Here is a 22,537-nt window from a genome sequence, read left to right as displayed (position 1 = left end):
ATTATTCTTTATTTCAGTCAGTGTATGCTTAACTTCTGACGACTGGTCCTTTTCCATTTTTTAAAAAATATGTTTTATTGATTTTTTACAGAGAGGAAGGGAGAGGGATAAGCTAGAAACATCGATGGGAGAGAAACATAGATCAGCTGCCTCCTGCACACCTCCCACTGGGGATGTGCCCGCAACCAAGGTACGTGCCCTTGACCGGAACTGAACTGGGGACCCTTCAGTCTGCAGGCCAATGCTCCATCCACTGAGCCAAAGCCATCAGGGCCATTTTTTTTTTTTTTTTGCATTTGCACTAAGATCCTTGAAAGTCTCACTTGGAGGATTCTAGAAGATTCTTGAGTAACCTTATAACCATGTTTTTCAACTCTATATCCAGTAGTTTGCTTTCTTCCATTTCTTTCATTTGTGGCTTGTTTCTTTGTCTCCACATTTTGGCTGCTTCCTGTGTTTGTGACTATGTATTGGGTAGAGCTGCTATGTCTCCTTGAGTTGGTAGAGTGGCCTTGTATAGTAGGTGTCCTATAGGACCTAGTGACTCAGCCTCCCTAGTCATTTGAGCTGAGAACTCTAGGTGCATTTCTTTGTGGGCTGTGAGCACAGTCTTGTTGTAGTTGAGAGTTGATTGCTGTTGGTGTCACTGGGAAGAATTGACCTCCAGGCCAATTGGCTGTGAGGACCAGCTGCGGCTACAATGGGAGAGCTACTATGCAGGAAACACCCTTATGGAGCAGGACTTGCTTCAGTGGGGCTTTGATGCTCACTGAGTCTGCCCCTTGAGTATGTCATTTATGGATGTGTAGAGTTGTAATCTGGTATGGCCTTACACTAACCACTGGGTACATTGGCTCTTAGGTCTCCAGGGAGGTGCTTTACCTTGGCTTCCGGTGTGGGACTGGGACCCCTTGCTCCTCATGGGTGGCCTCTGCAGTGATGATCTTCCTCCCAATTAAAAAAACGGCACACGTGGGTGTCAGACCAGCCCGGTCTGCGCCTCTGCGCCTCCTCCCAGTCTCAGTGTGCTTCTTCTCTAGTTGTAGGGCTTCCATTCAGCCAGCTTTCCAACAGTTCTGGATAATGGTGGTTCTTTATTTTACTTGTAATTTTGATGTGCTTGTGCGAGGCAGCAAGTTCAGGTGTTTACCTACGCTGCCATCTTGGTTCCTCTCTCCCCCAAGATTTCTTAGTTTGAGGTGCAGTTAAGTGCTTCAGTAATATTTGCATAATGCTCCATGGGTAAAAGAAGTACCTATCAGCCCCATTTATTAAGTAGTAAAGTCTGAATAGCTGAATATGTATTTACATCTTAACAAAATTGTACTTGTTTGGAAAAATAATGACTATAAATTGAAAGGAAAAAAACTTTTTCTTTTATCCTCAAATAACCACAACTACTTACTAATGGAATGTGTTTACTTGTCAGGCTCTGCACAGCTTTGTAAACTTTGGATTTAGGTTGGACGTCACCACCCTCAAATCCTATTCCACACTGATTTAAACACAGTGCCACTTTTTATCATACCAGCCACCAAACACCCAGCTTTGTAAAATACCATATCATCTCCTGGAACGTAGCTTCATGCTGAAACTCAACTACCTTGAGCTAACACTTTGTGTGTCCAACAGATACTGAGTACCACAGATTACCTTGAAAATTTAAAATATCCCTCAGTGCTCTTATAAGTTCCTTATAGCATCCTAGGGTACTGTGGTACCTAGATTGGGAACTATAGTTCCACTTTGTATGTAGCATTTCCCAAAATTATATGTGCATTTTCTCAGGCAAGTCTACTAACATAACACTGGACAGTGTTCCTTGGAACGTGTTTTGGGAACTGTTCGGATAGAACGTGAAGAGAGAATACCCAGGACTCCTTGCTGCAATTCTGTGGGAAATACTCCTGGGTGTTGACAGACTGAGTGTGCCTAAAGGATTTGTATTCTGAGCATAGAGTGCTGCTTGTCTATTTTTAGACCTCAGCAGGTGGGCCTGCGTTGACTCCAGACCTTGCTTCTGAAGCCTCAATGCATCCTAAAAAGTACATATGGAGATCTTAGGGCAGCACGAGAACCATCTCTACAGATGTTTGGTTACTGGGGTTTCAGGGCTTCTGAGACCAGGAATGTCAGTCATCTTGTGACCAATGTAGCTACAGCATGAGCTCCATGACTTGTCTTCTCTGGCATTTCATTTTCCAGAGTGTCCCATAGAATCCCAGCACACAGGATGCTCTCAGAAAAATAATTTATGATATATATTCTATATAATAAAAGGCCAAAATGCAAATCGACTGAATGGCAGTATGGTTGGTCACTATGATGTGCACTGACCACCAGGGGGCAGATGCTCAATGTAGGAGCTGTTCCCTGATGGTTAGTATGCTCCACCAGAGGGAGGGCCGCTTAGCCAGAAGCTGGGCTCACAGCTGGCAAGTGCAGCGGTGGTGGCAGGAGCCTCTCCCACCTCCGCAGCAGTGCTAAGGATGTCTGACTGATGGCTTAGACCCACTAGGGAGCAGGCCTAAGCTGTCAGTCAGGCATCCCCTGAAAGGTCCTGGACTGCGAGAGGGCACAGGCCGTACTGAGAGAGACCCACCCCCCAAGTGCATGAATTTTGTTCACTGGGCTTCTAGTATATATACTTGAAATCACAGAAAGCCCAATTTTTCCCAGTTTTAGAAGCTCCTGATGAAATGCAAATGGGAATTACCAAAGAAAACATGTGTCTGTAGGGTGTATGTGTGTTTCTCTGTATTGTGTGTGATTATGACTAATGTCCATCAATTACCTGCAAATTACTAGATGTTGCCTGTAATGACAGTTCTGTTTTTAGCTTAATGGTTTATGTATCTAACTAGTGGCTGCTGTCTGGAGTAGGGCTGCTGGCAAATCAAAACACTATTTGCCAAGCCTGTCAGTGTGACAAATGTTGCTTACATTGACTCCTTTATTTCCAAGGTCAATTGACATGTCTTTTTTAATATCACTGTTTGATGTGCTAAGAGCCTTAAATGAGAGCCATTCAATAAAGGTCCAATTTGCTACATTACTGTTTATTCCTGGATAATTCTGTATTAGTTGAGCTCTTTAAGATCTAAAGGAAGAAACATACATGGATTACCCTCAGAAATGGGGATTTATTACAAGGATTTTCAGACTGTGGGGCAGCACAGGGACCATCTTCTAAGCCTTTTAGTTGCCATGGGTTTCAGGGCTTCTGAGACTGGGAGTATCAGCAGCCTCGTGGCTAACATAGCAATAGCCTGAGCTCTGTGACCTGCCTTCGCTGGGCATGTTATTTCCCAAAGAAGGTTCCTCAGAACCCCAGCCCATACGCTGCTCTAAAAATAAAAGGACATATGATAAAATGGGTTGGGGAGCTGTTATATAATCTATTCCTGCCTTGGAAGTTTATTAGCTTATTAAAAGCCCCCATAAACACTTTGTTTTATTTTCTGACAATTTCTTTTTTGACCTTGTTAACACAGTATTTCTCAGTTATGTTTAACCAATAAGCACCCTAGAATATCCTTTGGAGAACAGGCTAATATTTGTACTTTTCAGAAGAATCTGATTGTGTTCATTTGTCACCTGTGTTGGGTTCCTCACAGCCACCCTCAGATTCAGTGATTCGCTGGGAGGACTCACAGGACTCAGCGTACAGTTGCACTCATGGCTGTGATTTATGACAGTGAAAGGATACAGAGCCAAACAGCAAAGGAAAGCTATGCATGGGATGACATGTGGGGGCAACCAGGCACGAGCTTTCAGTAGTCCTGTTCCAGTGGGGTCACAGGATGTGCTTGCTCCCCCAGCAATGTGGAATGCTGCCATGCAGGGAAGCTCATTGGAGACTCAGTGCCCGGGGTTGTCATTGGGACATATTACACAGGCACCCCTGCCTGACATGTATCAGTGCTCCAGAACCCCAGAGGGAAAGCAGGTGTTCAGTGTTTGTACAAATGTTTGTACAAATAGCTTAGGCCGCTTTCTTCAGTTCAGGAAATGGTGGGGTTCCCTGAAATTCACATTCTCAGATGCCAGCAAGGGCCAACCTCCTAAACTGGTCTTTCAAAGGACATCAAGCCTTTTCTGTCCACTCTCCAATAGTGGAATATCCATTCATTCACTCATTCATTCATTCATTCATTCATCCTGCATTTGTCTTCATCAGTTTGGGCTGCTGTAACAAAAATTCTGTGTCTTGGGTGACTTATAAACAGCAGAGATTTATTGCCCATAGTTCTGGAGGCTCAGAGTTCAAGATCAGGGGGGTGGGGATTGGGGGAACTGTCTTCTGTGTTTCTGGGTTGCAGACTGCCAACTTCTCGTTATATCTTTACTGGGTGGATTGCAGAGGGGAAGCAAGCTCTCCAGTAGCTCTTATAAGAGAAGTGATCCCAGTCAGGAGGGCCCCACCCCACAGCCACTGCATTCATGGAGTTGTCAATGGACCTTCAGAAAGCAATCAAAAAAATAATAAATATATTTACCCTGGTAAACATCTCATTAGGAATATGATGAATGCTAACAAAGAAAAAAGGCGTTTGTCAGGATAGGCCATGTCATGCTGTGTGTATTAATCATGTTTTCCTTTTCTGTATTTTCTGATGCTATGACATCTGGGACCCTTGCTGAACCAGGAGAGAAAGCCCCTCCCAGGGTTAGCTAATTCCTAGAGATAGCAAAGGATTCTGGGAGGTGGGGGGTGGGGAGGGGGCCTTTCATTTGCAAATCAGCCAATCCAGAGCTCACCTACCTCCTTTACTGATCTTCACTTATTGAACTACTATCCCCTTGCCCTAATCAGCCCAGGGCCTGGAGCCAGACAACTAAGTGTAGTCCCTAAACCCTGGAGCCCTCTGAAATTATTCCAACTGGTCAATCCTAAACCCACCAGCCTGTTCACCCTCCCTCACCCTTTCCTTCCCCTTAGAAAATCTGAGTAAAGGCTCATACCCACCTCCTAAATTACCCTAGTGCTAACACATGTGGTTTTGGGTGTCCTAGCTTATCTCCTCCTCTTGGGAACTGCAAGTAAAAATCTTTTCCATGGCAATTGTCTTCTGATCTATTGGCCTCACCATAAAATCTACATTTTATTTATTTATTTATGTGCTAGAGGCCCGGTACACAGATTTGTGCATGGATTCATGCACCGGTGGGGTCCCTCAGCCTGGCCTGCGCCCTCTCGCAATCAGGGACTCCTCGGGGGATGTTGGACTTCCGGTTCAGGCCTGTGGCGATTAGGCTGAAACCGGCAGTCTGACATCCTCCAAGGAATGTAGTGCACGAAGTGGCAGGCAGCCCAGGAGCTCAGGCCAGGCACATCACTGCTCATGCTCATACCGGCCCCGCTGCACCTGCCCCTGCACCTCTCAGTAGCGCTGCTGCGGAGGCCAGAGAGGCTTGCGCTGCTGCAGTGGCACTCGCCAGAAGTGAGCCCAGCATCTGGCACCCATCAGTCAGGTAAGTGGTGCTCCCACTATGGGAGTGCACTGACCACCAGGGGGCAGCTCCTGCGTTGAGCGTCTGCCCCCTGGTGGTCCGTGCGCATCATAGCGATTGGTCAAATGGTTGGTTGGTTGGTCACTTAGTCTTTTATATATACAGATAGATGTATTTATTTTTATATTTATTTTTATTAATTTCAGAGAGGAAGGGAAAGGGAGAGAGATAGAAACATCAGTGATGAGAGAGAATCATCAATTGGCTGCCTTGTGCATGCCTCCAGTGGGGTATCAAGCCCGCAACCCAGGCATGTGCCCTTGACCAGAATCAAACCTGGAACCCTTCATTTGCAGGCCAATGCTCTATGCACTGAGCCAATCCAGCTAGGGCTAAAATCTACATTTTAAAACACAGGTAATAAACACCACTCCAATCTCAGTGGCTTACTCACCAAAATTTTATTTCTTGTAATATTACATGTTCAAAAGAGGTTTGTGCCCTAGTTGGTTTGGCTCAGTGGATAGAGCATCAGCCCTTGGACCGAAGGGCCGTGGGTTCAATTCAGGTCAATGGCAGGTACCTTGGTTACAGGCTCAATTCCAGGCCCTTGTCAGGGTGCATGTGGGAGACAACCAATTGATGTGTCTCTCTTGCATGGATGTTTCTCTGTCTCTCCCCCTCCTTTCCACTCTCTCTAAAAAGTCAATGGAAAAATATCTTCGAGTGAGGATTAAGAACAAAATGTGGGTCGCGACCCCTGGAAATACATCCTGCACATCAGATATTTACATTACAATTCATAACAGTAGCAAAATTACAGTTATGAAGTAGCAACGAAAATAATTTTATGGTTGGGGGTCACCACAACATGAGGAACTGTGTTAAAGGGTCGCGGCATTAGGAAGGTTGAGAACCACTGGCCTAGTTGCTCACTCAGGGACCCCGCTGACAGAGACCCAGGTTTACTGAAGCCAGGGAATTCAGCATAAGGTGCACAGGCTCCTCAAGGCTTCCTGCCAGAAATGGCACACTTCACTGCCACCCACATATTCTGGGCAAGCCAGTGCCTGACCTCAGCAAGGAGCGGGGGTGTCATTCCACCTTGTGCCTGGAAGGAAAGCTGGAGATCCATGAGCACCACTGACTTCCACAGGGACTTGTGAGAGTGCAAAATAAATAGACTGGTCTGGATGGTCTAGGATATATCTTTCTGAAAATGCTATTGAGACATTTGCAATGAGATTTGAACGATGAGAAGGAGTCAATTAGACAAACAAGTGGAGGGGATGTGAGAAAGTGTCCTAAAAAGGAAACAGCATGTGCAAAGACCCTGAGGATGGGGGTGGGGTGGCAAATTGAAGTAACTGAAGCCAGCAGCCTACCAAGGAGGAGGGCAGGGAGAAAGGCAAGGAAGAGTATTTTATCAGACATTCTTGGAGTGCAGAATCATGGTGATAATAAGAAGTGGACTTACAAGTCCATTTTATTATTGTTTTCAAATTCCTTATTATCTGCACTCCAGGCTGACACCTTCCCTGCCTTTGACCAAAGAAGACGGGGAGCACTGGAGGAGTTAGAGCCCCGCGGGACATAGGGCAGAGTATCTGGCAGGGTCGGGTCATACAGGCTTTGTGCACTCATTAGGAATGTTGGCCTAATCCTAAGAACAGTGGAAGCCATTGATGGATTCTGAACTGGGAGAGTGAGAAGTTCGGGGTCCTGGACTTAACCAGTTTCCAAGACCCTAGGTTACTCTAGGCACAGGGGAAGGAGCAAAGGGAAGTTTCTGGAGGACGGAGGACGTGGGAAAGACAACAGCCTTGATAAAGTGGAAGATGGGTATTAGTTCACATCTGTGGCCAGGGCACCTGTTTGTAAAAGCTCTTCTCTGCACCTTTTAGATTCATCAGATAACCAGCAGCAGCACCGGGCTCTTGGCTTTTTGCCATCATTTTACCCCATTTCCCTAATAAGCCTGGATTCTATTATTGAAGGTTATCTCACTCATTTCAATATGGTAAATAGACTTGTCAGATAAAAGATGGGCTGGCCTGAAAGTTTTATTTGCTCATTCTCTGACACGCAAACGTGATAACTCCTCTGACTCGTGGGTCATCAGCTTGTCTGAAATTGATTCAGTGATAACGTATGGATGAGGGAAAGAGCGAGTTGTCAGTGCAACAACGGGGGAATGATGATTCAAGTACCCAGATGGCGAGATCAAGCTTTCACACCCCCTCCAGCTTTAGTGCCTTTGAGGAAGCCTCCATGTTAGAATTTATCTGCCAAGCCTGGGAAATAGCAGAGCGGCGGTAAATATCTGATTAGAGAAAATGGCTAGTAAGCCGCAATTCCATATATTGCAAGTGATAAAAATGTAATTGTTTGTTGACAGTGTATATTAGCTCTTCACAGCTTGTGTAAATATAGTACCAAGAAACTAGAGTTTAGAAATCTTCAATGGCAGCTCAAAAATGTTGTGGAACTAACTAGGGGAATAAAATCAACAAGTTCTACTCAGTGGGAAGAATGTCATCCCAGAGATGACTTCATGGGAGAAGCCTTGGTGAGGGGTGAGATTCCTCTAGGAAGCTGTATGTTGTTGAAGGAAAAGCCACACTCCAGACTGAGGGTCCGGGAAGGGCACCCAAGAGCATATTCTGGTGGACATGGGGGAGAAGCAAGTTGCAGCTGCCATGGATTAGGCCCATTTGGAGGTAGAGAGCACCAAGGTCAGTTAGGATGGGGTCTAGAGATCAGATCCAGATAGAGGTCTGGCCCCATTGGAGACAATTTGGTATTTTAATGCTAGGATCCACTGGAGGCATGTCATCAGCGGACATGAATATCTGGAGGTCGGGGAAAGGTATCTGCTACATAGACAAGTCAAAAGGAAGCTGAGAGACAGGTGAGTGGTGGCCTAGAGGCCAGGGTTCTGGTTCTGGTGGTCTGTCCATTTCCTAGGAACCAGCCAATGCTTTAGGGATGTGTGTGGGGGTGGGGGGGGGCACTGTAGGGGTTGGAATGAACAGGAGGCTGCTGAAGGGAGGGGCCCGGCAAGGACCAAATGGGAGCTCAAGGCTCAAACTAGGTAGACTGAGTTAAGGTCAGATCTAATGGAGGACTGAGGAGCTGTACAATAGAAACACGGTGTAGGCCACATATATAATTTTTTAAACTTTTAATTTTGAAATAATTATAGATTCACAGAAAGTTTTAAGGATAGTCCAGAGTGGTTCGATGTACTCTCCTCGTTTCCCCCAGTGGGTACACCTGTCACTATAGTACAGGATCAAAACCAAGAAAGTAACATTGGTGCAGTGTGTGTGTATATGTCCATGTCATTTTATCAGTGAGCTGACTCATGTCACCACCACTGCAGTCAAGATACAGAACTGTACTGTCATCATCTCTCTGGTGCCATTCCTTTCTAGTCACTCGTCACTCCACTTCCCTTCTCTCACTGCCTCTAACCCCTGGCAACCACGAGTTTGTCTTCCGTCTCTTAATGTCATTTCAAAGATGTTATGTAAGTGGAATCGTCTGGTATGTCATTCGTTTGAGATGAGCTTTTTTTCACTCAGCATAATGCCCTTGAGATGCATCCCAACTGTTATATGTATCGATAACCCATTCCTTTTTATTGCTGAGTAATATTTCATGGTATGGATGTACCTCAGTTTGTTTAGTCATTCACCTATTATAGTAGGACATTTTTGTCATTTCGGGTTTTGACTATTAGCAAGAAAGAAAAAAGCCTACTATGAACAATCAAGGGCAGGTTTTTGTGTGTACACACTTTTCATTTCTTTGGGGTAAATGGCCAGGAGTGTGATTGCTGAGTTGTAGTGTTAGTGTATGTGTAGACTTCTTTTTAAAAGAAACTGCCTATTTCTAAGTGCCTGGGCCATTTTACATTCTACCAGCAATGTATGAAAGATCCAGTTGCTCCTTATTGTTGCCAGCAATTGGTGTTGTCACTTTCTATTTTATCTCTTCTAATGATATGTGGTAATACCTCATCCTGGTCTTACTTTGCATTGCCCAAATGGTTAATGATGTTGAATATTTTTCATGCATTTATTTGCCAGCCTCTATCTTCTTTAGTAAAATGTCTCTTTGTGTCTTTTGCTGATTTTTCTAATTGGATTGTTGGATCCTTGCCTCATTTTCAATCTTCGGGAAAAAGTCTTTCACCTTTAACTGCAACATTAGCTATAGGATTTTTGTAGGTTTTGTTTATCAAGTTGAAGAAGTTCCCCTCTAGTCTTAGTTTTCTGAGAGTTTTTTTTTTAAATCATGAGTGAATATTGAGTTTTGTCAAGTGCTTTTTCTATATCAATTGATGTGGTCATGTGATTTTTTAAACTTTTGGCCTGTTAATATGAATTACATTGATTTATTTTTAAATATTAAACCAGCCTTGCATCCTTAGAATAATCCCCACTTGGCCATAGTGAATAATTATTTTTATATATTGATGAATCCTCATTGCCATTATTTTGTTAAGGATTTTTGTTTATATTTATGTAGGATATTGGTCTTTAATTTTCTTTACTCGTACAATCTTTGGTTTTGGTATTAGGTTAACAGTGTTCTCATCAAATGCACCTGGAAAGTGTTCTTCCTCTATTTTCTGGAAGAGATTGAGTAGAATTGTTGTTAATTTTTCTTTATACATTTGATAGAATTCTCTAGGGAAACCATCTGGGCCTGTGTATTTTAGGGAAGGTGTATTTTAAATTATGAAGTCAATTTCCTTAATAGTCTAGTGCAGTGGTTCTCAACCTTCTGGCCCTTTAAATACAGTTCCTCATGTTATGACCCAGCCATAAAATTATTTTCATTGCTATTTCATAACTGTAATGTTGCTACTGTTATGAATCATACTGTAAATATCTGATATGCAGGATGGTCTTAGGCGACCCCTGTGAAAGGGTCGTTCCACCACCAAAGGGGTCGTGACCCACAGGTTGAGAACCGCTGGTCTAGTGCTACTCTATCTATTTCATATGGGGAAGTAATGGTAGTTCGTGCTTTACATAAAACTGGTCAGTCTCATCTAAGCTGTCAAATGTATGTGTGTAATTTTTCACATTTCCTTATTATCCTTTTAAAAAAATCTTCATTTGAGGGCATTCTTAAAGAGAGGAAGGAACAGAGGGATAGAGAGAAACATTCAGTGTGAGAAACATTGATAGGTTGCCTTCCATATGTGCTCTGACTAGGGATTGAACCCACAACCCAGATATGTGCCCTGACCCGGAATCAAATAGTGCACAGGACAACATTCAACCAACTGAGCCACTCTGACCCAGCCTTAGCATTCTTTTGATAACTACAGACTCTGTTGTTCTTAGCCCTGGAAATTTTCCAGTCTAGTAGATAAAAAATGAGTCTTGTGAATTTAGTTTTCATATTTTTATATTAATTAGATGGATATCTTTGTGTTTTTATTTGTACCTTTGCCCTTTTTTCTCTTACCTGTGTATCTTTTTAATATTGATTTATAAGTGTTCTTTATAGATTATGAATACTAACCCTCTTCCTATCATATATAATATATAATCTTCCCAATTTGCCCTTTCTCTTTATTATGTTCTTTTACAGTTTCTTTTGCTCACCATACATGCTTTTAATTTTCACATAATGAAATCAGTATTTTCCTTTAAAGCCTCTGGGGTTTCATGCTTTATTAATAGTACTCAGTCAATTTCAAGAGATAGAACTCAAATCAAACTAGCTTGAACAAAAAAAGGAGAGAAGGAAGGACAGGAAGGAGGGAGGGAGGGAGGGAGGGAGGGAGGGAGGGAGGGAAGGAAGGAAAGATGTTGGCTTATGTAACTGGGCACTGTAGAGATAGATCTCTGCATGGCTGAATCAGGCATCTGAACAGTGTGCCATCAGGTCTCTGTGTCTCACCTCTTCTCACTGTTCAGCTTTGTCTATGTCTATGTGGGATATCATTTTTTCTAAAGCAGATAGGCTCTGTGTAATGATAAAAAGGCCGCTGGCAGCCCCAACCTTTCATTCTAATGATTTAGAATCCACAAATAAAAGACTTCTCGAGTCTGTACGTCATATCCCATGGAAGGACTCAGAATGACCCTATCTGGATGGTGTACCCTCTTCCGTCTTCTTGCCTTGAGCCAGTCCATAAAGATGAGTGATATGCCACGATTGGCTGTTTGCCCAATTCTGTGGCTCGTGAGCAGGTGGGGTACCTGTCAGGACCCCATGAAACAACAGCTCCCCAGAAGAATGATGAGCAGGTAGCAACCAAAGCAGTCATCTAAATATGTCACTGCTAGAAAGACCTTCTCTAGTGTAATATGATTTTTTAAAAAATAGTGTATTTCCTTCTAATATGTATGGTTTCATTGTTTTAAGTGTAAGTTTTGATCCGTGTGAGAAAATGAGGGAGACAGAGACAGGGAAAGGGAGAGAACATGGTGTGAGGTAGGGATCTTTTGCTGAATGTTGTTATACCTGAAGAGAAGATGACCTTGAGACTTATTGGATCACCCATTTCACAGTTTGATCACTTTTTCTTCTGTTTCCGTCAAATCTATTCTGTATTAATACGAGTCTTGTAAGATTAGGATGATGGGAAAGACAAGGGCTTCATCTAGCACAGTGGGCATTAATATGAGTTGTTGAACCCAGTACTTATGCTCTCCAGGGGACATCTGGGCATCCAAATATTATATAGCAATGGAGGTATAGAGAGGGAACCAGGAACACCACAAATACCCTAACCTACTTAAGAATGGGGGTAAGAGTAAACCTTGAATTCCCTCCCAGAGCCCTGATGGGGGTCAGGGGAGGCAGGGTGAGCCTAGATAGGGAACAAAGGACACAGATGGACAGGAAACTGCCATCTCTCTACCACCTGTGTTCACAATCAGGTCACCTGTAGGGTCAACACGTGGACACCCAGCAGTGGACAGCTTTTTTCCTAAAATATGTCCCCAAGCATTCATTGAAAGCTTCATTATTTTATCTCTTTACCATTAGAAGAACCTTTTAAAAATTATTCTCTTGTGCTAAACACATTACCTCAGGTTCAATAATTCCGTCCACTTCACCCATTTCTTTTTCTTTACTTGAAGGTAAAAAAATTAAGTATTTTAATTTTAAAAGCTAGTACAGTATGATCCCATTTGTATGAAATTATTGCATTGACTCTGATCCCATCTATTGATCCTTCCATCTCTTTCTGTGCCAGCTGTCAAGGATGATCATTTCTAGATTGCACTGGGTTTTTCTATTCTGCTTTCATCTTTTAAAAATAATCAGCACTTATCATTTCTATAAAAGCAGTAGCCTTATTCCTTTTAAAGAATAAGGTGTATGAAAAGAAGCATTAACATTCTACTACTTAGAGTTGGATGTATCTTTCTCAATTTGTGAAAAAATATAGTCTATTGGCAATTATTGTGCATTTGTGGTGAAATCTACCCAGAGCCTAAAAAGATCTCAGCCAGAAAGGGAGGAGACAGGGAGAATACAGCCAAAGAGGAGAAGAGACAAGGGAGGCCTCCCGGTCAGGGACAGCCCATGGTTTCAGGGGAGTAGCCCCTCATGTTTCTGTGGCAGAAGACCCCTGGTTTCCATCTCTATTTTCTCTTTGAACATCTTGTATATATGACTGGTGTTTGGCTTCTTTTGTATTCCTCCCTGTGCCTCCGTCAGCATTGTGCATCCAACAGGTGCTCAGTAAGTGCTTACTGGATGCACAGTTCCCAAGGGGGTCATCCTCCCTAAATTGCACCTCTTTGTCTTTCAGGCTCACAGGCTTTCAGCTGCCAGCCACCATCGTCAGCGCGGCCACCACCCTCTCTCTGCATCTCATCAGTGACTACGCAGTCAGTGCGCAGGGCTTCCGCGCCAGCTATGAAGGTAGGTGCCCCTCAGCCCCGGTCACGGGGCCTGACGTGGAATAGCCACAGGCAGAGCTGTGGTGCTCCTGGCTGCCGGGAAGGGTTGCTTCTGATTCAGAGCTTGCGCCTGTCCTGCCAAGGCTGGTACTGACCAGTAACTCAGTTACTTCAATTCCCAGGCTGTGTTTCTAGGAAGCTGAGAATTGAAACCAGAGCCCAGTGGCATTGGTTTGTCCTGAGGGCCTGGTAATGTCGACTTCTCTGTCCCCTTAACTGGGTTTTGTTATGTTTTTATTTTTTTTAAATTCTATTTTCTATTGGGCTTAATTGTATAAGGCACATCAGCTTGGTTTTGGAAATAAGAGCGATATAAACCCTAAGTAAAAGCAATAAAATAAGTCAGGAAAAAATTTCTGCTCAATATAGTGATGGCAAAGAGTCAGTTTTATATCATTCAGAGAAGAACAATTGCTGCTTTTTCCTTAATAGCATGGATTAGGGTTTCTTGGTTTGAGTTATGCAAATAATTTCCACTTCTCTCAGCCTGTTTAAATATGGTGTTAGCATTCAAATTAACACTAATATCTTCAGATTATACACTATTATTATTATTAACTTTATTATGTTAGTTCAGAAGGTGGTACTTCTGGATCTCTGTCATTTCCCTGGGAAATTTACATTTCATTAATAGGTAATTATGCTGCTCTTGGCTAAGACCCACACTGCTATTTTGTGTTGAGATCATTAATGGGCTTATTTTAAGACTGTTAATGATAATTAATAACAGTAATGACATAATACCCTAGTAAAGCATGCCAGATATTCTAAAGCTTTCTTTCTCTTGCCTCCAAGAACTTGAAAAATAAGTGATGCTGGCTCACTCTACCTCTCTGAGCATGCCCTCGCTTTCCCCTCCTCTGTCTTATCCCCCGAGGCCCCTTACCTTTGCCTTTCTCTCTCCTGCGCTCCAAGGGCCTTTTTCTGCCTCTGTAACTTGTTTCCTGTGTCTATGCAGCCCAGCCAGCTCACTTACACTACCTCTATAACTGTCTAGATAAACTTTCTCTCATTTGAAAAAAGTAGTGATGCTTTCTTGAATAGCATCTGTATTCTATAGCAATACAGAAATAGATCCCACCTTTGTCTTGGCAGAAATATACCACTGAAAGAGGGCACATCTTACCTTCTTGGCTCAATCCGCCCCTGGTGCTGTGGGGGACACAGTTTGATACTTTAACCTGAGCAGTTGAGGGCTCCTAGAAGGTCTGTTATTTTTTCATTAAAGCTTCCTGAGGAGGCTCCAGAGAAAGTTCCGCATGCCTTTAACTGAGGGCTCCTGAAAAAAACCTATGTGTCTTTAAAGGGAGGTGTCCTGAGATAGCTCAATTTCCCTTTAAAAACAACTAGTTCCTCCAAGTATCAAGCCTGTAATCTTGGTCATGCTGGTTACATCTTTACCCTGAACCTCTGGTCCTGAATCCAAACCAGTTCTCTCCAAAGTTTGAGTTACAACTTCCTTCCTAAGGAAGACCTCTTCAGGAGCTTTCAGGAGCTTCTTGCGAGCTCTCTGACCCTGAGCTCCATCCACAGTATGTTGGCCTTGGGGAGATGGGCTGTGTTTGGGGAAGGCTGGAGAAATGAGGCAGTGACACCAGGGTCGTACGTACCTGCAGCGATCCTGTGTGCTGAGGGGCACCACTGGACCCTCATGGTGACCGCCTTCAACATTCCTTGGAGATATTTGTCTGAGGTCTGGGCTCTCATGAGACTTTAAGAAAAAAGAGTCCTATTTACTTGCTGACCTCACTGACCCCACTCGGGAACAGTGCCAACACTTCTCATTGGGCAGAGCCATTCTGAGGTTACAGTCGCAGGGCCCTTTGCAGCCAGAGGCTCTGGCCTGGACTTCATGGGCAGGGTCTGTAGTTGGGCATCAAAGGTTTGCAGACTCCTTGTAACTAGAGGCAAAATTCTGAAGGTATAAGGATGTATGTATTTTTTCCTAGGAAGGGTCTAGAAGATGGATCAACAAACTAGGCCTCCTCCCTCCCTCAGGGCTTCATTCAGCCGCTGGCTCCTTTTTGTAAATAAACTTTTATTAGAACCCAGACAAGCCCATTTGTTGACATATTGTCTGTGACTGTTTGCATGGATTACAACTTCAGAGTTGAGTTATTGCCACAGAGACCATATGGTCTGCAAAATCTAAAATATTTGCTCTGGCCCTTTATGAGAGCTATGCTATGAAACACAGTAGCCATTAGCCACACAAGGCTATTTACATTTAAACTAATCAAAATTAAGTACAATTTATAGTTCAGTTTCTCAGTCATACTGGCCTCATAGCAAGTGCTCAGTAGCCACATGTGGCTTGCGGCTGCCCTAGTAGACAGTACAGACAGCATTTCTATCATTACAAGAAGTTCGACTGCACAGAGCTGAGCCAGAACTTCCATCAGATTCACAAAGGGCCTGAGTTTCAAACAAGGCTGCAAGCCATTAGAATAAAATAGAAACCCATGGGTCCTTCCTCCCACCTTCCTGGCACCCTCAGAGGCAGCCCAGTCGGGAGAATGCTCAGCGTTCCACAGGAGGACCAAGGGCAGAAGCAAGGGCCTCCTACATCAGCCACATGATGGTGTCAGCTCTCTAAGTCATTGGCACTAAGTTGACAGAGCCTTGCAGGCAGGGCCCTGTCAAGCCCTGGACTGGTGCAAACAGGTCGCTATAGCTGAGGGAGTCCCTGGTTTCTGCCGACTCTGCAGTCTGTGTGGCTACTGTCTGTGTGCTGACCAGCAGATGTCTGCTGACTGCGGGGTCAGGCACAGAGAAGCCAAGGCTGGGGTTATCACCAAGCCACATGGATCTGATTTAGGACTGGGCCACGGGGTAGTATGTGCATCTGGAAAAGTGGGAGTTGCACTGACTTTTGAAACAGCTGAAGAAGAGGGGCAAGGAGGGAAGGTGGGAGGAACCAAGAGGGGCAGCCACCGCTGAGAATATTGCTCAAGGTACATGCACCTACAGTGGTGGCCTGGGCCCTTGCTATTACTGGACTTAACAGACAATCCCATATTTGGGAATTGGCTGATAAACACTAGCTTCTTGAGCTTATAACTGACCTTGGGCAGATTTTTAACAGCTCTCTGGGCCTTATTGTGGGGGCACAATCAAGAGTCAGTAGTCAAAAGAACTATGAAGATGTGACTCTCAAGGAAGGAAGTCAGCCCTGTCTTCCATTGCAGAGTTCACCTTCATCATTTGTGCTGAACAGCAGCAAACAGACAGGCAGGCAGGCAGGCTGCATAGAAAGGGCCCCCTACTGACCTATGCTGCCCACACTCAGGACAGCTTCCTTAGAGTCTGTATTCAGGAAGTCACCGTACCCATTTCAAAATGACCCCAGGCCCTGCATTTAGTGACCTCTATTGGCTGACATCCCTGATAGTCTGCTATCAAAGCGAGTTTGTTCCTCCTCCGCTCTGTTCAGGAGAGTGAAAAGTGCAGATAAGGAACTGACTGCTACTGGGTTTTTAGAGAAAGGTGAAGTCGGGCGAAGAGTGTCAGCTCATAGCTGCTGCTGCTTCAAGGGGAAGATCAAAAAGGCCAGTCGTCAAATCCCGAGAAGATAGGAGATGCTTGATTTGCAATCCCAGGGAGCAAGAGCATGGGCTGCAGCTGTGGACTCGGGGGAAGGGGGTCAGCTTGTATTAAGCACTAACTATATGCCAGGCACTGAACATCTATTATCTCATTTAATCCCCGCGACAGCCTGGTGGACAGATGTCGCTATCTTCATCTTACAGATGTACAAGCTGGGACTCAGGAGTTTTGTGTTCAGCTTAAGGCTACTTAATGGCCAGAAGTGGCTTTTCTGGTGCTAAAGACTACACTGTTCTCTTACCCTGTGCTCCTGCAAAACTCCTGGAGTAAGGCAGAGATTGGTGACTACATTTCACAGGCCGGTAACCCGGAGCTAAGTCGGCGGCAGGGAATGACACAGGCTGGCCTGGGTTATTCCAGGGAGGCAGCAAGAGGTGTGTTCCAGAGCTTCTCAGTTCAGGTTGCTGGAGAAAGTATAGGATGCCCAGTTCATTTGAATTTTTAATCAAATTTTTAAAATTTGGTTTTTTTTGTATAAGTATATCCCCAATATTAGATGGGACATACTTATACTAAAGAAATTATCCATTGTTCATTTGAAATTTAAATTTAACTGAGCATCCTGTATTTTTATTTGCTAGGTTTGGCAACCACATTCTCACTATTGATTCGCCAGGAGCCCTCACTCTACTCATCCCTCCTCCTGACTCCCAGATCTGCCGCTTCCTGCTTGCCCAGCTGGGGCTGCCCATCTACTACAGAAGGACTGGCCACACCTCTCCCTTCCAGGGAGTGCACATCTAGACAGCTCTCTGTACACACACACACACACACACACACACGTGCATGGGCAGATCTGTGTGCACTTGGGGTTATGCTGTGTGTGCAGTTCTGTAATCTGATTAATGAGGCCGACATTTTTCTGTGTTAATAAAAGTAGTCCTGATTTGTCCTTCCTAATGACTATCAGGGAGATAGCCGTTGTGGTTTGCATATACCATAATTATTTAACCAGTCATCTTCTGTGGACATTTAGGTGAAGAATATCCTTGTACATACAACTTAAACCCTATCTAATTATCTTCTTAGAATAAATTCTTGAAAGTGCAGTTGCTGGGTCAAAGATGGTGTAGAATTGTATGTTTTAATACATAATAGCACAGGGTCTTTAGAACAGTTATACCGATGCACACGTCTACCAACAGCGCACAAGAGAGCCCATTTCCCGCACTTGGCCTACATTGTATGTTGGTGAGCTTCAAATCAGTTTCATTGATTAAAGTGGGTGAAAAATACAGCCTCATTCGTGATTATAATTTGCATCTCTTTGATGATAGAGAAGGTTGAGCACCTGTCATCACTTACTGGCCATTTGTATATCATTTTGTAAATTGTCTCTGCCTCTGCCTACTTTTTTTTTCAGGTGTTGGGATTTTTTTCTTATCTTTTTTTGTAAGTGGTTTTGCATATTAAGGATATTAATGTTATGAGTTTCCTTTTGATGTGCAGCAGTTTTAATTTCTATGCCAGTAATTTAAAACTTTTTAATTTTATTTTACCTTTGGTGTCATGCTTGGAAAGGTCTTTTCTATGCCAAGATCAGATAAATAGTCATTTAAATGTCCATCTTATTATTTCAGAGGTTTTTTTTTTTGTTCCATTTCACTTTTAAATTCCTTTGGAATTCACTAGTGTTTGTCTTGGTTTCCATGAGTGTCTTTCTGTCTCTGACTTGTTAACGCTCACTGTGTGTCCTTCTGTCTCTCTCTTTGAGTGTGTGGAAGCCTATTACTCCCCAATTTGCCCTCCTTGTGTCTCTCCTGAGGTTTCTTGCTGCTGTTTGGACGTGATTTCTCCCACCCCATCCCCTAGGTTTCCCCTTCTCCACACACAGCTCTCAAAGGTTGTATGGGATTGTTTCTGTCTATTCCATACTGATCAGCAGGTAAACAAGAATTAAAAGCAGATCATAAAAATATCAATTAGATTAAGAGTCCCGGCAGGTTTTTCATGCCTAATCCTGGTTGCACCTTTGCATTTTAGCAGCATTACCCTTGAGCCGTTGCTCTGACATGTTCGTGAAGGAGAATCCATCTCTGAGTGCTGGTCTTGGTCAGTTAGATCTATTGAATCATCTAAAAACAGGTATTTCTGTTTAGCTAAATCTGTCATCTTGGCATCTTACTCTCAGAATACAGCGGGCTTCCTTAAACAGCAGACCTGTTCTAGTTCACATACTCTATCCACATAGAATCTAGAAGAATGAAGGATTTTATTTTTGCAAACGCCCTGGTAACCATCAGGGGCGAGGTGGCAGAATGCAATGATGAAGACCTCAGGTTCTGAGTTCAAACATATCTAGCATCCAGTCCCATCTTTGTCACTCACTTGCTGTGGGATATTGGGCAGGTTTCTTTATTTCCCTGAGCTCTGGCCTCCACATATGTAAAATCAGGATAATAGTACTCCATAGAGGAGTTTTGACAATCAAAGAGAACACACGGGTTCACATGACGTGCTCAGTGACAGGGCCTGGCGAACTATAAATGTCAGCCAGTTAATGAAGTCACCCTCATCCTGACCTTACTTAACTGAGATTCTTCAGGAGATGGAAGGAAAGATACATCAAGTCCACAGGTCCCAGTCCCAGCCCCACTGCCAGCGCCTCCCCCCCGGCTCCCGAGTTTGCATCAGATCTGCACCCCAGTTGTTCATGCTGTGTCTAGTCTTACACATAGGCTGTGGCTTCTTGGGGGAAGGACCAGAGGATTCTCCATATCCAGGAGCCCAGCACTGCCAGAGAGAGTACCTGTCTGATGGGGATGAGGTCTCAGGCTCTGTCACCTGGTGGATGGGAACTGATGAGGTCAAGGCCGGACACAGTCTTTTCATGGCCTCTTTTCTCTGTATTAGAGAGATGATAGCGTTAGAGCTAAAGATGCCAGTAACATGCTCAGAAGGCTGTAGACTTTGTCTTTCCAAACAGACACACACACATACACATGCATGCACATACAAATTAACACGACACTTTTCCATATTTTTTCATATAATTCAGATACCCTGAAGCCCACCCTTGATCCCCTCGTCCACCTGAAAAATAGCTCAGACATCACACATAAACTTTGTGGTAGAGATTCTTTCATTAATTAAGCTAATGTTTGTTGAGCACCTACTGTATGCATTCCCTGATTCTTCATCCAAGCCTTATTTTCCGTCACGGTTTGTCTCCTCTCTCCATATTCCCCCACATTCCCAAAGAGGAAGGGGACAGGGAAGGAAGAAGAGCCCAATTCAGTGTCACTTCTGGAAGAACACCTTGATGTGCTTTCGCCACCTGTGGAAGGTCAGTGATGTCATCTGTGTGCAAGAACCACAGCATGGTGCTAAGGGTCAGACAGACATTATCTGTGAGTGACAGACAGACGAAAATGGAGCACCCCATTGTTGCTCTACCAGAAGAGGCAGGCTTGGAGGGAGCTTCAGGATGAGTGTCATTTCCTGGCTTCTGTAGGTAGAAGCAGGGTTGAAGGTGGTCACACGCCTGTGCAAACAGGGAAATCGGGGCCCAGAAATGGATCCCTTCTGACTCATTCCTTCCTGGAATTAGACCTGCTGATTCCTTTTTCCTGGTTTCAGCCTCAGATAATTTCCTCATTCTGAAAGAGTTCCCCAATTCTGGGACATTATGCAGACATCTCAAAACTGGGCTAATGGAAGCTATTCGACTATATATATACTGAATATGCAATTTGCACCATTCAGGCCACTGCGGGCCAGAACAGCAGGCCTGGCAAGACCTCCTCGAGGGCAGGAGGTGATGAACATTCATTTCCTCTGCTCAGGAGGGAGGGATGGTGTGCACTTCCTGAGTGAACTTGCTCCATTTCCATGGCTCTGCCTTGGGAGTTGCAGAATATTCCTCTTAATCAGTACTGTGGAGTAGCAGATTAATACATAGAGATGTGACATTTGAGACAAATTGGGCAGCACTTCTCAGTAAGTGGGGAATCAGGATGAATTTCATATCACGTCTTCAGTAATCCCACAAACAGTTCATCATGCATAGCGATATTTCCCCCTTTGGGGAAGGGTATTAGCATACCTTGAAGATGATATCATACAAACTCTAGTGTCCTGAACTTCCTCACATTGGGGTGTCCAAAGATAGCCATGAAAGGGAAGGGGCATTTTCAGGTTGCTAGATTACCTGCAGGTAAGGTATACATCTAATTTACTTCTCTGTCCCTGTTCGTTCGTCTGTTTGTTTGTTAGTTCATTCATTCATTCATTCATTCATTCATTCATTCAACAAATATATGCTGCTCACCTGCTCTATGTCAGGTCCCAAAGCAAACCTTGAGAATAGGAATGAAGTGGCATCTACCTACAAAGAGCTCTGAGGCCTAAAATAGTTGGAGAGGAGTAAGAATAGAGGAGCAGGGGTTGGGAAAAGGTGGGTTAAGCCTGGGCTAGCTATGAGCATTGGTAAGTCTCCCAGTCTCCCTGAGCTGCTTTTTTGTTGTTTTTTTCCAGAAGAGAAAGTGTAACTCCCACCTCAATGGGCTGTAATGAGGACTGAAAGAGTTAATGCATGGGAAATGCCTGGCACAGAGTCTGTATTCAATAAATTCCAGTTCCCCCGTGACGAGGAGAAAATCGCTGTGCTGCCTAGTTGGGTCTGTGCAGATTAGGTATGAGCTCTGCCATGTCCCTGCTGTGTGAGCTTGGGCGAGACACTGAACCTTTGGGCTTCCTCCTATGGACAGTGCGATATGTGAGCATTAGTGGTAAGGTATGAGAAGCACCTAGCATGCCATTTGGCACATAGTAGGCATTCAGTAAAAGGAAGCTATTATAATAATGCCTGATGTGTTTTGTGGGAGTGAAAAAAAATTCTTTCCCATGACAAAACCTTTGCTTAAGCCCTGTGGCCCTCCAAGAACAAAGACTGTCACCCATTTTGTTTTCCTTCACCAGGATACATAGTCTAGGCCTTGACACCCAGTAGGCACACAGTAGGGACACCACAATAGTAGCTAGTGCTTGCCTCTCCTAACCTGGATCCCTGCTAGTTCCTATTGGGATTTTGTGCAAATTAGCATAAATGGCCACTCTGAGGGGACATAGCCCTGTGAGCACATGGCTTAGTGGTTGGAGTATAGGCTGGGCTTTCGTTCTCATCATCACTGCATAGGCTTCCCTTTGCAGTACTCAACCCGAACAACTATATATGGTGGCCTTGCTCCAGAGCCTTTCTCTCAGGATTCAGTAAATCATTAGATGCTGGGTGCAGGATCTTGGAGAGCTTTCACTTCAAACCCTCTAATTGCTTCCAGGATGGAGTATAAACTCCTTACCTGGCCATGAAGCCCTGGGCATCCTCCCTCCCTTCCCCCCTCCCTCCTCCAGCCACCCTGGACTTTATCCAGTCTTCAGACCCCACTGTCTCCCCGCTCATTCCTTAGATGCACAGAGCCCCCTCTCCTGAACCTTCCCCACTCCACCCTGCCACTCTTCCTTTTATTTCTTCCAGTGTCTGCTTAAACCAAATCAAGGCATCTGTCCCGGTGCACGGCATTCCTTTAGTCTCT

General features: G+C 44.2%; 1 protein-coding gene across 1 annotated transcript in view; it reads left to right on the top strand.

Moving 5' to 3' along the window:
- The window catches only part of CSMD2 (CUB and Sushi multiple domains 2), a 552,912-nt gene that overhangs the window by 97,237 nt on the left and 433,138 nt on the right, over positions 1-22,537 (top strand). Inside the window, exon 3 of the mRNA XM_070404687.1 lies at positions 13,247-13,359. Within this exon, the coding sequence (XP_070260788.1) occupies positions 13,247-13,359 (113 nt within the window). The remainder of the gene's footprint in view (positions 1-13,246; positions 13,360-22,537) is intronic.

This window comes from Myotis yumanensis, unplaced genomic scaffold (genome assembly GCF_028538775.1).
Source record: "Myotis yumanensis isolate MYYU_CA2020_CCGP unplaced genomic scaffold, mMyoYum1.0.hap1 SCAF_2, whole genome shotgun sequence".
In the NCBI taxonomy this organism is placed as follows: Eukaryota; Metazoa; Chordata; class Mammalia; order Chiroptera; family Vespertilionidae; genus Myotis; species Myotis yumanensis.
This window is presented reverse-complemented; position numbering and strand designations above follow the sequence as displayed.